Source organism: Canis lupus, chromosome 12 (genome assembly GCF_003254725.2).
Source record: "Canis lupus dingo isolate Sandy chromosome 12, ASM325472v2, whole genome shotgun sequence".
In the NCBI taxonomy this organism is placed as follows: Eukaryota; Metazoa; Chordata; class Mammalia; order Carnivora; family Canidae; genus Canis; species Canis lupus.
This window is the reverse complement of record NC_064254.1, coordinates 20,295,616-20,311,263: the sequence shown is the minus strand read 5'-3', so window position 1 is coordinate 20,311,263 and position 15,648 is coordinate 20,295,616. Positions and strand designations below refer to the sequence as shown.

Here is a 15,648-nt window from a genome sequence, read left to right as displayed (position 1 = left end):
ATGTGTTTAGTTATTTTCTGGTTTCAAAATATGCTGCCATCAAGTTTGTCTCCTTTGGTCCTCCCTCTGCAGGAGGCAAGGCACATGTCATCCTAGCTGTCCTTCTACCTCCTGTGCCTTCTCCTCCGGCCCCCATGCCTGATGCACACTCCCACCCCCTCCCCAAGCCCCCAGCCCCTAGGTGAGCCTGTCATCGTGTGCTGCTCGTTCTCTCACTGACGCCCTCCTCCCCACTTCTCCTCTCTTCTGCCTTACTTCAGGCCTCATGGTTCCTTAGGTGGATCACTGCACTGGCTCTCTGACTGGTGTCTTCACCTCCCAGCCTGACACTGTTCACTGCTGCCAGAGTAAACTTCCCCAGACCTGTATTTCATCATTTTCCTGTTGAATCTGAATTCTTCAGTGTGTCTGTATTGCCTTCAGGATAAAGTCCACCCCCTTTCACATGGCACACAGACATTCACAGGGGCCACCCCAGCCTCATCCTCTGCATCCTTTGCAGATGCCACTGCTTCTGCCTAGATTCTCCTCCCCCACTTGACTACCTGCGCTGATCGCCAGGTCCCGACATCCTCGTGTTCACCCTAACCAACACCCCACCACCACCTACCCCAGCCAGTGTTGGGCTCTGGCCTGCCATTGCTTGCTGGGGCGCTCTGTCTACCTCTTGGCCCCGTGTGCCCATCTGTAGGCTAATTGCACGTTTACTTGTGCATCTCCTTACCAGTCTGTGTGCTCTGAAGCTGGGCCAGTGTCCCTTATGTCCACACTTCGACAGCTGGCTCAGTGCCCGTCACAGAGCAGGTCTTTGGGGTTTTTTTTTTTTTTTTGTATATTTTTTTATTGGAGTTCGATTTGCCAACATATAGTATAACACCCAGTGCTCATTCACAGAGCGGATCTTTGTGGGGAGGAGGGCAAGGAAAAAGCCTGATTTCAAAGTTCCCATGTTCACTGCCCTCCCGCCGCTCGGTGCCAGGGACCATCCCATTCTCCCAGTCCAGGGTGGCAGGGGGCGTGGCTCGACTCCCAGAGCAACCCAGTCAGTTCTGCTTCATTCTGTGGCCACCCTGAACCTCACCGACCCAAGTCTACCTTCTGGTAAACGCATCCCAGCAGAGAGCGATGACTCATGTGTGTGTGACTCAGCGTGAATGCAGCACAGCTGGAAAGGCAGCCAGTGTGTCTGCTTGGCCGAGTCAGGGGGGCGGTTTCCAGAGCAGCAGAGATCCAGGCCTGGGTTCACGAGCCCTTGCAACCCTAGCCTGCTAACTGGAACGAAGGTAGAAATGCTCCTCTGTCCGTGGAAGATGAGGCTGCCACCGCAGAGCTTTACAAGGCTTCTGTGCCTGGGGTTCTGTCTAGTTCATTACTATTAAATAGTATTTTAATCAACAACCGTTTATTGCATGCTTGCCGTGGGTGTAGACAACTGTGATCAGCATCTTGCATACAAATTATTTCACTTGATGCTCACACTAGCCCAACAACAACAAAAATAGTAACAAATACAGATACTGCACTTATGACATGCTAGAGTTCTGAGCACTTTGCACTGAAGTCCTCTGCTTCTCACGGGAACCCTACGATACAGAAACTGCTGTTGCCCTCATTTTATAGATGAGGAAACTGAAGCACAGAAAGGTCACAGAGAGAGGTGCCCCAAAGTCACATAGGGAATGACAGAGATCTGATATAAACTCAGGCTTTGAGTCCACACTCCTCCCCATCACTCCATGCTTCCCTGATGAAGGCTGTAGTCCCATCCTCCAGAGAAGGAAAGTATGACTCAGAGAGGTCGGTCACTTCTGCATAGTCACACAGCCAGCGTGTGCGTGAGATTGCTGTCTCCTCTCCTAGCTCCTAACCACTGTGCCCTCCAGCCCAGAGCCAGGGGAGGTGGTCATCATGGTATACCCTTAATGCTCTCCATTGGCACTCCCCAAGGCCATGTCCAGAGGTTGGGTAGGATTCTAGGGAAGAAACTTGCTGCCTTGTCTAGGGGTGTAGTGCAGCGCATTCTGCCTCAGAGGTCTCTTCATTTTGGGGTCCCACAGCATGTCATCAGCCCAGGGATGCTGACCTGGCTCTTCTTATCTCCACAGACGGTGAGACTGTGCACTACCACTATGGGCCGAAGGACCTGGTCACCATCTTGTTCTATGTCTTCATCACCATCATCCTGCATGCTGTGGTTCAGGAGTACATTTTAGATGTGAGTGAGGTGTCTGGGTCCCGAGATCAGAAGCTGAAGAGATGCCATGGGTGGTGGGGCCTCACCTCGGGGGAGGCTGCAGCTCTGGGCCCCTTTGCCTCCTCTTATTTGCGTACTTTGATTGGTCCTATTAACTGGACATCCCCCACCACACACCGTGGTTTCTGTCCTCTCTTACAGCCTTCTTAGCATGTGGGACGGCAGCATTTATGATGGAGGGCAGAGCTGCCTGAGATGGCAGGACAGCATCATTATGGGTCTGTCCTATGCTGCCTGATTGGGGGATGTTTTCTTCACATCTAGGCTGAAGACCTCCATCTTGCCACTCTCTCAAAATGCTTGCCTTGAACTGAGTGCTCTGCGCACACAGCAGGCTTACGCTGGATAGCCCGGGGTCGTGGCCAGGAAACTGCCCTTTCATGGGTAGAAAATGGAAGTTTGAAGCCTGCCCATTACCAATCCACCTGCGTACATTAATATGCAGGATTCTCTTTATTCCTTAGAAAATCAGCAAACGGCTTCACCTCTCCAAGGTCAAACACAGCAAGTTCAACGAATCTGGGCAACTGGTCATCTTTCATCTCAGCTCGGTGATATGGTGCTTCTACGTGGTGGTGACGGTGAGTGGCCCTGGGGACTGCTAGAGCTCAGAGCCTCGGCTGCCGGCCTCGCGTCTCTTCTCCGATTTCTAATAAAACAACCGTGCAGGGCTGAGCAGGGAAGGAAAAGAGGAGCAGTTTATAAAAACTTTGAGCAGTTTCTTGGAACTGAAGCTATTTTTGCATCCTCATGGTAAGAGAGGGGCTAAATAAACCTATGCCAAAGGGGTATAGATGCTCTTTTGTAGCTAGAGAGAGCCTTCTTGTCCGAAAATAAACCCACATTATTGTTATTCTGTGATGGTACGGTAATGATACCATACATCTCCATAGGGCCACCTCATTTGACAGGGCCCTCCACCCATGCCATCCAGTGGATGAGACTTCTGTTTATTCTGATTCCCATATTAATGGATTGAAGACATCTAGGATGAAATTTTACTGTGTCCGCCTGGTCACGGGGTTTGGAAGCAACAAGGACCACACTTGGACTTTGGAGTCTGGTTTCAGGTCTAGCACACATTCCGTTTTACCACATTGGCCTCTCGCAAGTAAGGCCAGAATCCTCCTGTCCGCACATCAAATCCTGTGAGAGTCTGGGCCATTCCCATGAATGTCCGGAGGACCAGACAACTGATCTACCTCTCCTTTCTACACAATAGGACTCTTATTTCGAGCAGCCCTTGGTAGCATAGAATTCCTTTGTAGCAAGGAATGTGGACAGCCCTTTGAGGGTCACTGGTAACAACACCTGGCCTGTGGTACATGATGTTAATTAGCAGCCTCCCCACCCCCCCACTGGGAGCACCTCCTGTCTGGAGCATGGTCTCTTTCCCTAGAGCTAGAATTGTCCTGTGAGAAATACAGGCCTGGGCTTTGGAAAATTCAGTAACCCTGTGATCTTTGAGAAGTTCCCTTCCCTATCTTCCACTGACCTCTCACCCGCTTCCTCTTCCTTCAGTGACCGTGATGAGCTCTCACATCCTAAGGAACTCCACGTCCAGAGCTGAATGCAGAATTCATACCCTGAAAGCAGGAGTCAACATGTCCTTTCGTATCTTGCTTGTGTTTCTATCATCATTTAATCATGGAACAGTTTTCCTAGCCAGAACATTAAGAGTTTTAAATGCCAGGACCTAAGGCTTTTGTCCTCTCAGGAGGGACTGCCCTGTTGCACTGTCCCTGGGGAAAGACCTGCAGAGCGCCCCCTGCCATTGTGCAGTGAACGTCCTGACCGTCTCGGATCTGGATAACGCTGCATCTCAGACCTCTTCCGCCAACCGCTCTGTGTTTGGTTCCTGTAGCCTGCGAAGCCCTTGGGGGCTTTGAGGCAGAATGGCCTCAGATCTTTCAGAAGAAGCCTTGCCTCATCTCTGGATCACGTATACCCTTCCTACCTCACCCCCAGACATTCCACCTGAGCTGTGATGCATTTAGGCTAGATTCTGGAAGCCAAAAGCCATGTCACTTAAACACCCCTTCCAGAATGTTAAATGCCCAGTTGCTCGTCTTTGCCTCTGTCAGGCCATTGAGGGCTTGAAAATGATGATGCTTGTTAGTCTGGAAGCATGTAGCACTTTACTTGGGGAAGCTCATGACAGGCTTTTATTACGGGGACGGCCAGTTCCCCTGCTCAACATCTTCAGTAGGAAGTGGATACCGGGGGGACCCTGGAAAGCTCCAGTGAACCCCAACTCCTAAAAGCACCATGGTGCCCTGGGCCCTCATTTCCTCCATCTGTACTGTCCCGCGGGGAATGAAGGTGATTAAAGAAGAGGAGAGGGTAGTTATGTAAAAGGAGTGAAAAATACCTAGTATTTTTTTAAATGCTATTTTGCTGTTAGGATGAAATCTTTTGGGATTCTTCTCTTTCTTTCACCATCCACATTCAGTCCATCAGTGGGTCCTGCCCACCCCCCACCCCCTGCAGAGCCCATGGGGTGGGGGGTTCTGTGCTGCTTTCTCCCCCACTGTTGCCCCAGGCCCGCAGTTCTCCACAGGGGACATTTGGGCCCCCAGGGACACTGGCAGCACTCCCAGCATCGGGCGCGGGGAAGCCAGGGATGCTGCTGAGCGCCTGCCATGAGCAGAATGGTCCCCGCAACCAGGAATTGTCCGGCCCCAAGCATTGGTAGTGCTGGCGTTGGGAAATCCCAGCCTGCAGTCCAAGCTGCCATCATCTCTTGCCTGGACCCCTGACCATCATCCTTCTAGAAGGAGGCTGTTTCTGTTCCTGTAGCTCACCACCCAAATCCATTTCCCACTCAGCCAGACAGGTCTTTTTAGGACATCAATGAAATCCTGCACCCTTGTGTAAAAGCCCCTATCCTACTTTCAGTGAAATCCTTTCCTTCCTCACTCCTGTGACCCAGGTTCTCCTCCTCTTACCTCTCCTGGCTCTCGGGCTCTGCTTGGGCATTTCCTCTGCTCAGACGCTGGATTCCCCTGAATCCCGTGGCTGGCTCCTCCCATCCAGGTCTCCACCTAAATGTCCCCCTCCTCAGGGAACCCTCCCCACCCCGGTTCCTACTGGGTGCCCTACAGCCACGGCTTGTTCATGTGTGTGTTCTCTGCTGTCCGCTTCACTAGATCCCACGCAGCTTGTGAACAGTCCGTGCTCACTGCAGTGTCTCTAGTGCAGAGCCTGGCAGGTACTAAGTGCTCCCTAAGTAGCCCTTGTGAGAATGAAGGCATAAACTTGCAGGCGCATCTTCTTGCTCTGACCCTTAACTTAACGGTTTTTAAAATTATGAGTCGCTTGTTTTTATAAACTCCTAGATGATCATCTATAAAAAGTGAGCAATACACAAAGATTTTTTTTTTTAAAGATTTTTTATTCACTTGAGAGAGAAAGAGAATGAGGAGCAGAGGGAGAGGGACAAGCAGACTCTGCAACAAGCAGGGAGCCCTATTCTGTGCTCCATCCCAGGACCCTGAGGTCATGACCTGAACTGAAGGTAGCTACTTAACTGACTGAGCCACCCAAGTGCCCCCAGGTTTTTTTTGTTTTCTTTTCTTTTTAAAATAAAAATTTGCCCCAGATCCCTCCCCCTAGAAATAACTGGGTTTTGGGGGGTATTTGATTCAGACCTTTCTTTCTACATTTATACAAGCAGAGTGATGAGAGTATGGCCAGACCAATCAATAACGTATGAGTATGTCAACCTACTTTTAATCTACCTTTGAACTCCTATTGATTGTTCAGAAGACAAAACAAAACATCAGCACTCTACTGGGGGAAGCAGGATGGGCAAGCATTGGGTTTCCCTGCCCGATTTCCTTAGGATGTCTCACTTTGTATTTTAAAACCTGGAGTCTGGGGGTACCTGAGTGGCTCAGTGGTTGAGCATCTGCCTTTGGCTCAGGTCATGATCCCGGGGTCCTGGGATCGAGTACCACATTGGGCTCCCCATGGGGAGCCAGCTTCTCCCTCTGCCTGTGTCTCTGCCTCACTCTCTGTGTCTCCCATGAATAAATAAATAAAATCTTAAAAAACAAACACCTGGAGTCTGGTGCTCCGTGAGAGCCTGGTAGAGGGAATGCCTTTCAGGCTGGACTGATTTCTATTAACAGCTTGGCCACTTAGAGCAGAGCTTGAGTACATGATTGTTCCTGAAGGACAAATGATGTTGGTATGTCTGAGACTAGGTAGCAACTGGCTGTGTTATGACTGGATTCTGCTGTTTCTGTAGTTCTGTTTGCCCGTTCACCAAAGAGGAAGGCTGCTGGGGCAAAGGGAGAGATTGTTCCAGTTTGCTCAGTCCTCCCCGTAGCTCTTAGGAGCTAAAGAGATAACGAAGGATTTCAGGAGTTCCCCCAGCCCCTCTGCCAGTGCCTGTCAGGGACCCAGATTCAGGCATGGTTGCCGTGCTCTGCCCCCTGGGACCTGAGGTACTCGGCCTGCTGGAGCTCAGAGGGCACCCCAACCCCTGGCCGCCCTCAGGCAGCTGCCAGGCCCGAGGTCTGGAAAAGGCTGTTCTCAGAGCAGTGAGTCACCTTCCTCTGCCTTTCCCGCCCTTCTCCCTGCAGTCCCCGTGGACTGGACAGTCACAAGCAGGCCGCATTTTTCTGGGGAGTTTCTTTGCTTGTTGGCTTCAAAGTTCTGACCTCCTTGTCCCCTAAGGAAAGGGGCCAAGCTGAGGAGGCTTCCTGTTTAAAATCACAAGATCATCTGGGCTTTACATTTCTCTCAGTGCTGCTTATGTTGGCCAGTCTCTTTTTGGGCAGAAATTTCACTCCCACCTGAGTCTCGGATGTACCATTTGCCTCCTTACATACATCACTGCTTCCTCTAAGAAGGGATGTTCCCCCCAGAGATGTCCCTGAAATGAGGTAGAGAATGGAAGACTGTGTAGACTGCGGTGTACCCCGATCCTTGTGAGCAGCAGAGAGGGCAAGCAGAGCCCGATAGCTGGAGTGTAGGAAAGCCCTCCTGTCATCCTCCAGAGGCCCCAGAGCCTTCCCTCGGTGCCTCAGCCTGTGTGTGACCAAGGGAAGAAGGCAGTGGTAGAGAGAAAGGACTGGGACCGAGGCCACAAGAGGCTAGGGTGATCTAAGCCACCATGACCACATTGGGAGGACATGTGCCTGACTGGGCCTGTCAGTTCGGTCACAGCACTAATGGGGCCCCAGGTCGTGGGCTGGGGGCCAGGGACCATACCCGAAACGTCCAAGGCATTTAGTGACTCACGGGTGGGAGGATCAGCTTTCACTTGGAAATCCAGCTGAGGATCTATTAGGCTGTAAATCAGTGTTCTCCCTGAGACCCATACTGGCTTCCTCCTTCTCCAGAGCACTGCTGACCCCCTGACCTTAGTCCCAGGGTGTGATGTTTGTGTCTATCTCCTCATCAAAGCCACCAGCTCAGTGGCTGACTTCTTGAGGAAGCTGGCTTGACGTTACTGTCCTCAATTGAGGCTGGTGGCCCAGCTCAGATTTCAACCTATGTTGCTGAAAAAGCATCTCATTTCAGGAGCTACTTTCTGTCTTTTCCTTCATTTCCCTGTTTCTGAAATGGAGTCATACTGTCCTAACCTCTCAGGGACAAATCGAGCCCTGCTCTTCCCTTGGAAGAGAGAAATTGCCTGAAGCACTCATCATTGATTCATTCATTCAACCAACAAGTTTTTATTGGGTTCTTGTAATGTCAGCCAACTCTTGCTTGTGGAAGAGTTTTTCCTCTTACGTTTTGTAATTTTGGATCATAAACTCATCCTCAGCAAGGTTTTATGCATGAGAATCTTGTGCATCTTTGGATGAGAGTATGCCCCAGTGGTATCACTGGCCCACAGTATTATTAATACTAATTTCTTAGCTTGGTGGTGCTCGAACCATACAAGTTGTATAAATTTGAACTCTAAACCCATGTGAAAGTAAACCTGGGGTTATGGATTTTCAAGGGATGATACATTTTGCTTTTAATCCTAAGCCCAGGATGGACAGAAAGCTTCTTTAACTCCCTTTTTTGGTTGTCAGACTAAAGTCTACCCTTTCTCTAGTCTAACCCAAACTAGTGCAAACTCTAGTCTAACCTTCTTTTGAAGTTTATAGCCTTTCAGGGGTCCTGATTTTATACAAGGGTCTCAGGTTCCACCTCTAAGGGCTCCATCTTCTGTTCCCACATGGGCATGAACACCCTAGTGTTCAGACTAGTGGCTTCTGTGTTGTCCCAGCCTCCCCTTACTGCTCTGGCTTTTAGCCTTCTATCCCTTTGGGATCCCTTTGCATGCAAAAACCTGTTGCATTTAAAAGATACTTGTTAGATTTCATCCAGTATTTCTAGATGTTTTGCTAAGGGAGGGTTTTCAGGTTACCTCCCCTACTCCATAAGAGGCCCCAGGCTAGGTGCTGAAGGTATAAAGAAGGGCATAAGACCCTGGCATGAAGGCACTTGTTGAGTAATGGAGACATCTCTTGAAAGTGACACAGTGTGGTAGGTGTTACACTTAAAGAGGCCCATGAGAGGAGGCCTCCTAGGGAGGCCTGTGCAGTCCTGTGTTCTTCTTATTCATAGTGATGTGAAAAGCCAAACTAGGCTTTTTGCTTTTCCAGTGGATGGTGATTCCAGAGTCTACTTGCTTATTCATTCTACAGGCATTTCCTGAGTGCCTGCCTGCATGCCAGGCATAATGCTAGATGCATAAACATAAGCTATCACATTTATTTCTAACAATAACCCTGTGAGGGTATTTTTATCCTCATTTTCAGATGAGCCAACTGAAGCTTAGGGAGACTAAGTTTCCCAGAGGACACAGCCAGTGAGTGCTGAACCCACATCCAGACGCAGGTCTTCAGGCCCCAGACTAGGGCTCTTCCTCTTATATTATGGCTTTTTCACAATAAAGAAGCTGGCTGAGGGCCGGGTGGCTCCCATGCAGACAGATCCTTCATTTTTGTGATTCCTATCCTATCCTCTTTTTGGCAGCTTGGAATTGGGTGCGCCCCTGACCCCTGGCCCAGCAGTCTCATATCCACATGTCTAAATGCTGTCTCTCCTTGCCCACTACAGGAAGGATATTTAACAAACCCAAGAAGCCTCTGGGAAGACTACCCACATGTGTACCTCCCGTGAGTATTCTCATGACTCAGTCTCCAGGGAGAAGCAAGCTGGTCCACTGGCTTCCTCATCCCAACATGTGGCCAGAAAACCATGGGCCAACTGGCATGAGGATCAGCTCATACCCTGAGCTTATTTTAGGGCGCAGGATTATAGAAGGCAGTCTTGTCTGGGAGCCACTTGACTGGAGAATCTCAAAATGGAATGTCTCTTGGGCTAGCCTCTATCACAGAGATAACATCTTGGCTTGGCCTGCTGTAGCAAAACACCATAGGCTGGGCGATTTATAAATGATACAACAGAAATGTATTGCTCATAGTTCTAGAGCCTGAAAAGCCCAAGATCAGGGCATTGGCAGATTTGGTGTCCACTGAATGTCTGCTTCCCAGTTCACAGAGTCCTCACGTGGAGAAGGAGCTCTCTGGGGTCTCTTCCAATGGCACGAATCTTACTGATGAGCTCTTGGCCTTCATGACTAAATCACCTCCCAAAGGTCCCACATCCAAATACCATCATGTTAGGATTGAGTTTCAGTGTGAATTTGGAGGAGACACATGCATTTGGTCCATAGCAGGCCCCTCCACCATCGGAGATGGAGAATGGAAGCAGAGCATCTCTGTAAAGTTCTCTGGGCCTTGTACCTCCTTGATGACTCACACACCTTCACAGCACGTCTTCCTCCCAGCCTGGCATGGCTGGTGCCCCTTCAGAGGCAGCACCTCCTTCCTTTCCTGCCCCATGCTGCCCAGACACCAGGAGGCTCAGCCTCCCACAGGAGACCCTCCCTGCCTTTCCCAAGACCCTTGAGAACACCAGCACCAAAGGGCTTCAAGCTGAGTGAGAGGCCACCTTTGCTTCTTGGCTCTGTTCACTCATCAGTATATTGACGCTCCATCCTCATCGTCCGTGCTCCGCCTTCCCTTCTCCGAGCCAGGGTATTCTCACCATTTTTGTAACCCTCCATGGACTCTGTGTCCCCTGAAATGTTCTCATCTGTGGAGCGGGGTTCCCTCAGCTCAGGGCCTCCCTCTGGCTCCTGGACCGGCTCTTCCCACAGTGCTCCCCCCCGCCCCTCCCCCGTGCATAGGGAGTACCTGCAGGGAGTTCACTCATCCCTCCCTTGTCTCCAGCTTCCAGGTGAAGTTTTTCTACCTGTGTCAGCTGGCCTACTGGCTGCACGCACTTCCTGAGCTGTACTTCCAGAAGGTACGGAAGGTGAGTATTCCCCATCCAGGAAGCCCTGTGACCTCCCCTCCCCCCGGCCCCATGCTATTCCCAGTGCTAAGCTGTGGAGCCTTCCTCTAGGAGCAGGGAGCTGGGTGGTAACCCGAGGCCTGTCAGCGGGTTGTGCAAAGCGCTGAGCCAGCGAACCCTCCCTGAGAACAGGCCACCACCGCCTCTCCTGCCTCCCACACTGGACACCTCTCTTTGAAGAGGTCTGCCTCTTGTCTTCTGGATAGCAGAGCAGAGGTTTTTTGCCTTTCTCAGTCTTTATTTATTTATTATTTATTATTAATTAATTAATTAATTAATTTATTTATTTTAAAGGTTTTATTTATTTATGAGAGACAGAGAGAGAGGCGCAGAGACACAGGCAGAGGGAGAAGCAGGCTCCATGCAGGGAGCCCGACATGGGACTCGATCCCCGGTCTCCAGGATCAGGCCCTGGGCCGAAGGCGGTGCTAAACCGCTGAGCCATCCGGGCTGCCCTTATTTATTTTTTAAATAGCCTCCCTCTGAATTACTTCCAAGAGCCCTGTTCCCTAGTCCCTGTCTCTGCTTTCTCAACCCCATCCAACCCCATCCAACCCCATGGACCTGAAGCTGGTGCCTTGCCCTCTCACTTTCCAGCAGCCTGGCACATGGGCCTCTGGCATGATCTAGGACTGGCTGTGTCAGAGCAGCCCTGCCAGGGTCCCCCTCGTCCCCCTGGACCTCCCCTCCATTCCTGCATCTTCAGTTAGGGAATGAGCACATTCACCGTCTGCTTCTCTTGTTTGCAGGAGGAAATTCCCCGCCAGCTCCAATACATTTGTCTGTACCTGGTCCACATAGCTGGAGCATACCTCTTAAAGTGAGTATGACCTCGGAGCTGGTCACATTTCCATGCCCTTTTATGTCCGTGTGTCTCTCCACACATGCGCTCAATTAGGAGGCATTTATTAGACCCCTTCTGTTTGCCAAGCACTGTGCTAAGACCTGGGAATGCACAGGTGGTGATTCCTGTATCTTTAGTGCTTCATGCCTAGCCCAACAGGAGAGACTGCTGTAGGCACAGGTGAGGACTGCTTAGTGGGACAGGTGCCATGCTACAGTATGTATCCTCTGCCATGGGAACCCAGAAGCGTGACTAACTCATCCTGATGTGGAGCCAGGGAAGGCTTCGAGGGACGTTGGCACTTGAACCAACGCTTTGAAGTTGAAGGAGCTGCTGTAGTGTTTGGCCTTAAATGTCACTTAAAAAAGAATACTGTTGATGAGTAGGATATGTCATTGGTAACTTGGAATTTTCTTAAGCTTTATCCATGTGGGATAGGAGAACACTCTGCACTTTCTCTGGGCCAACATTTTGAGGGTTGTATAACTTTCTGCGAGGCTCCCTGGAGGTCCTCAGGTCCATCGTCCCCAAGGTCCTCACAGCTGGTGTCCTGTGAGGATGGCCGACCTGGGGTAATGGAGTTAAAAGGAAGGCAGCTCTTGAATCTGCTCTCTTGTCTCTGGAGGCTGAAATGGCGTCAGCTCCTGGTTCAGCCTTTGGGGGCGCAAAGGCTATATGGGGGGACCAGTTCTGCTCTTGTGCTGTGCCCAGCAGCGTGTGGCAAGGACACAGGTGAGGCTGTGCAGGCAGGACCTCGGAGAAAGCTGCCTGCTATCAGGTCCCTACTGTATCATCACTCTTCCTCCCAAAGTAAAGTCTGTTTTTTTCCACATCTGACGTGTCCTAGGGAAGGAGATGGATAGGCATCTGACCCTGTTTGGGCAGAGTCCTGTGATCCTTGTTTTGGAATCAGAATAGAACCAAGAGGGCAGAGTGCAGCAGATCCTCCAAAATGAGGCCCATTCCATTCCCCAGTGATGCTGGCACAGCCGCCTCTGTGCTCACGTAGGGACCATGACCTTTCTTCTCTTCCATCCTTGTTCTGGTTTGCAGAAGTGAATGTGGGGAAAGGAGAACCCCTTAACTACAAGATTTCCCAGGGAAGACCGATCTCTGACTGATGCAGGGCCTTGATTTGGTGAAGAGCTTAACTTTTAGAGGCCTTCCTCACTCAACACATATCTGAGCTCCTCCTCTGGGCCAGGTGCTGCTTTAGGAGCTGCTATCACATCTGGGTGAATGCAGTCCAAGGTCTTGCTCTCCTGGGGTGTCCATTCCAGCAGGTGGTAGGCCATTAAGAAAATTGAGTTTCTGAGTACCTGGGTGGCTCAGTTGGTTGAGTGTCCAATTCTCAATTTCAGCTTAGGTCATGAGCTCAGGGTCGTGAAATCAAGCCCCACATTGGACTCCATGCTGAAAGGAAAGAAAATAGTTTCCTATGTTGGAAAGAGCGATGAGAATAATAGAGCTGGGTAATGCACGAGATTGACTTGTCTCCTTGGCACCTTTGTCATGGGGAGGGAACTCTTGAGAGGTGACTCAGGTTTGAGGTAAGGTCATAGGCAAGACCATGTTGGACTTTCCAGGTCATGTGAAGACATTGGCCACTTTTCACATCCTTCTTTCCACCATCCTCACATCTAGCCACCCTCCCAGTCAGCCTTGCCCTGCCTTGGTCTTATTGGGTGGAATTGGCGGGAGCCGTAGTTAGCACTGCCTGTCAGAGCACTCCCACATTATCTTACTTCCTGAAGCCCCTGCATGTTCAGCAGGATCTGCAATTGGACTTTGCAGTCTTTCTGCATTTCTTTGAACTACAGTTGACTGTCGGTAGCCAACTGCCTAAGAAAGTCAGTAACAACACCGTGCCAGGAATTGAGCAGAGGGGGAATGTCTGAGTGGGCGGTGCTCATTTTTTAAGAGGTTGGTTCATTAGCACATATTTTTGCATTATGTCGAGTCTTGCTTCTTCGTGTACCTCTTAGCCATGAAGACTTGGATAATGAACAGCCACACAGTAGGAATGCCTTGTATTTCTACATGCAAAACTCAGCCACTTGTTCTGAGCACCTTTTATGTGCTTGGTCCCGGGGCAGGGGAAGCATAAAGGTGACAGGTGCTGTGAGAGCCTAAGCTAGGTTCACTGTGGGGGCAGGGAGGGGCTCCTGACCCAGATAGGGCAGGTGGATGGCCACGGGATTCGGTATTATCTTAAAGGTCAGACAGCAGAACTGGATCCTACAGGATGAGGAGGGCCAGCCAGGGAAAGCAGGCGTGGGAAGCATGGAACCCAGGGTGCCGGGCCATGGCCTGGCCCCTGCTCTCTGCGGCATCCTGGGGGGACTGTGAGGCCTGTCTGTTTCTCCCAGCCTGAGCCGCCTGGGCCTCATCTTGCTGCTGCTGCAGTACTCCACCGAGTTCCTCTTCCACATGGCTCGACTCTTCTACTTTGCAGACGAGAACAACGAGAAGCTGTAAGTGGTGTGAGGCAGGCGGACCTGCTCGGAGGTGCCATAGGCGAGGCCTGGCTGATGGGAGGGTCCTGCCCTGGGTATAAACTGCCCCTTACCTGTAGGCGGCACCCCGAGGTTAATTTTTAGAGCATCTTACTCTAAAAAGAGTAAGATCCTGAGACATCCTACTCAGCTACCCTTGCATGCTCTTTCCACTTAGAGTTGTTTCTGGAGAAGTGGGTGACATTTCCCTCCCGGGCCCTAAAGTCTGACAGTCCCTTTTCTACCTCCACGAGCAGGTTTAATGCTTGGGCTGCTGTATTTGGAATCACGCGCCTCTTCATCCTCACACTCGCCGTGCTGGCCATTGGCTTTGGACTTGCTCGTATGGAAAACCAGGCCTTTGACCCTGAGAAAGGGAACTTCAACACCTTACTTTGCAGGTGAGCTGGGAACAAGCCCCAGGGAGGTAAATCAAGGCCCCCGAGCACTGCCAGGAGCCTCCTGAACTCGGCACAGCTTTGGAAGGACAAGGGGCAACAGACCCCCGAGTCTCCCACACACTGATGTTTAGCTGGAGATCTCTAGCCAGCAGGCCTGAGGGGAGAAGGAATACCAGCCTTCTGCTTCCAGCAACACCATCTCCACTGCCGGGCCAGGCCGGGCCTGGGGGGGACTGCAGTCAGGGTCCCCATGGGGGAGTCCCCTCACCCTTGTCCAGCACCTCCTGGGGCACCATCAGGATCACATCTAGCTCCCAGTAGATCGTGACAACCACGCTGGGGACTCTTCGCAGTGATGTGCTCAGCACTGGGCCGGTGGCCTTCCACAGTGGCAGGGAGGAAGCCATTGTGTTTCCACACCAGCCTTGGGCCTGTGATTTGTCCCGTGTTGCTCAGCTTTTAAGTGGCATGTTAGATGGGAAGCCGCTCCTCTAGAATCATTCTGCTGTATCCTAATTCAGTTCATCTGAATTCTTTCACTATATATATGGAGCTTAAATGAGTCCTGTTCTGTGCTACCGGTACGAAAGAGGCCAGGGAGCAGTGTGTCTATGGAGCTGGACGTGCGTCTGTCACCTCCTCCTCCTTAGTCTCTATGCCTCCCCGCCCCCCAATTTGTCACCAGTCCCAAGGTGTGCCAGAGCTGAGGCTGGCTCTGAACCACTCTCCCTGGTACTGGTGGTTGGATAGGGGCAGGCTGCTGCCCAGGGTGACGGCCACAGGAGCTGCAGGGTTCCTGCCTGATGTCTCTCCCCCTCGGCTCCCGGGGCCACTGTGTCCCCCCGCAGGCTCTGCGTGCTGCTGCTGGTGTGTGCCGCCCAGGCCTGGCTCATGTGGCGCTTCATCCACTCCCAGCTGCGGCATTGGCGGGAATACTGGAATGAGCAGAGCGCCAAGCGGAGAGTCCCGGCTGCCCCCAGACTGCCAGCCAGGCTCATCAAGAGGGAATCTGGTGAGTGCCAGGCCCACGGGCAGGTAGCAGCGAAGTCTGTCTGGGATGAATGGGGAGGAGCCCAGACCTGGCACCTCAGGCTCTCCCCAGACCAGTCCTGCCGCTCGTCTGTCCTTCCCGGGGCCCAGGCTCTTCGGCTCCTGCCAGGGCCTGACTGGCACGTGGCTGGGCGTGGGCCAGGGCCCCGTTGTGGGTGAGGCTGGCCCTGACTAGGCAGGGAGCCCTCCTGGCCACGGTGGGGCAGGGCAGCAGCTGGGCGGGAGCTCTGGCGG

At 51.7% G+C, this 15,648-nt stretch overlaps 1 protein-coding gene across 2 annotated transcripts in view; it reads left to right on the top strand.

Moving 5' to 3' along the window:
• Nucleotides 1-15,648, top strand: part of TRAM2 (translocation associated membrane protein 2) — an 83,661-nt gene that overhangs the window by 61,677 nt on the left and 6,336 nt on the right. For both annotated transcript variants that reach the window (XM_025419022.3, XM_025419023.3), the window contains 8 exons: nt 2,106-2,215; nt 2,719-2,835; nt 9,323-9,381; nt 10,501-10,585; nt 11,374-11,444; nt 13,838-13,942; nt 14,221-14,364; nt 15,213-15,376. In XM_025419022.3, coding sequence (XP_025274807.1) covers nt 2,106-2,215; nt 2,719-2,835; nt 9,323-9,381; nt 10,501-10,585; nt 11,374-11,444; nt 13,838-13,942; nt 14,221-14,364; nt 15,213-15,376 — 855 coding nt within the window. The remainder of the gene's footprint in view (nt 1-2,105; nt 2,216-2,718; nt 2,836-9,322; nt 9,382-10,500; nt 10,586-11,373; nt 11,445-13,837; nt 13,943-14,220; nt 14,365-15,212; nt 15,377-15,648) is intronic.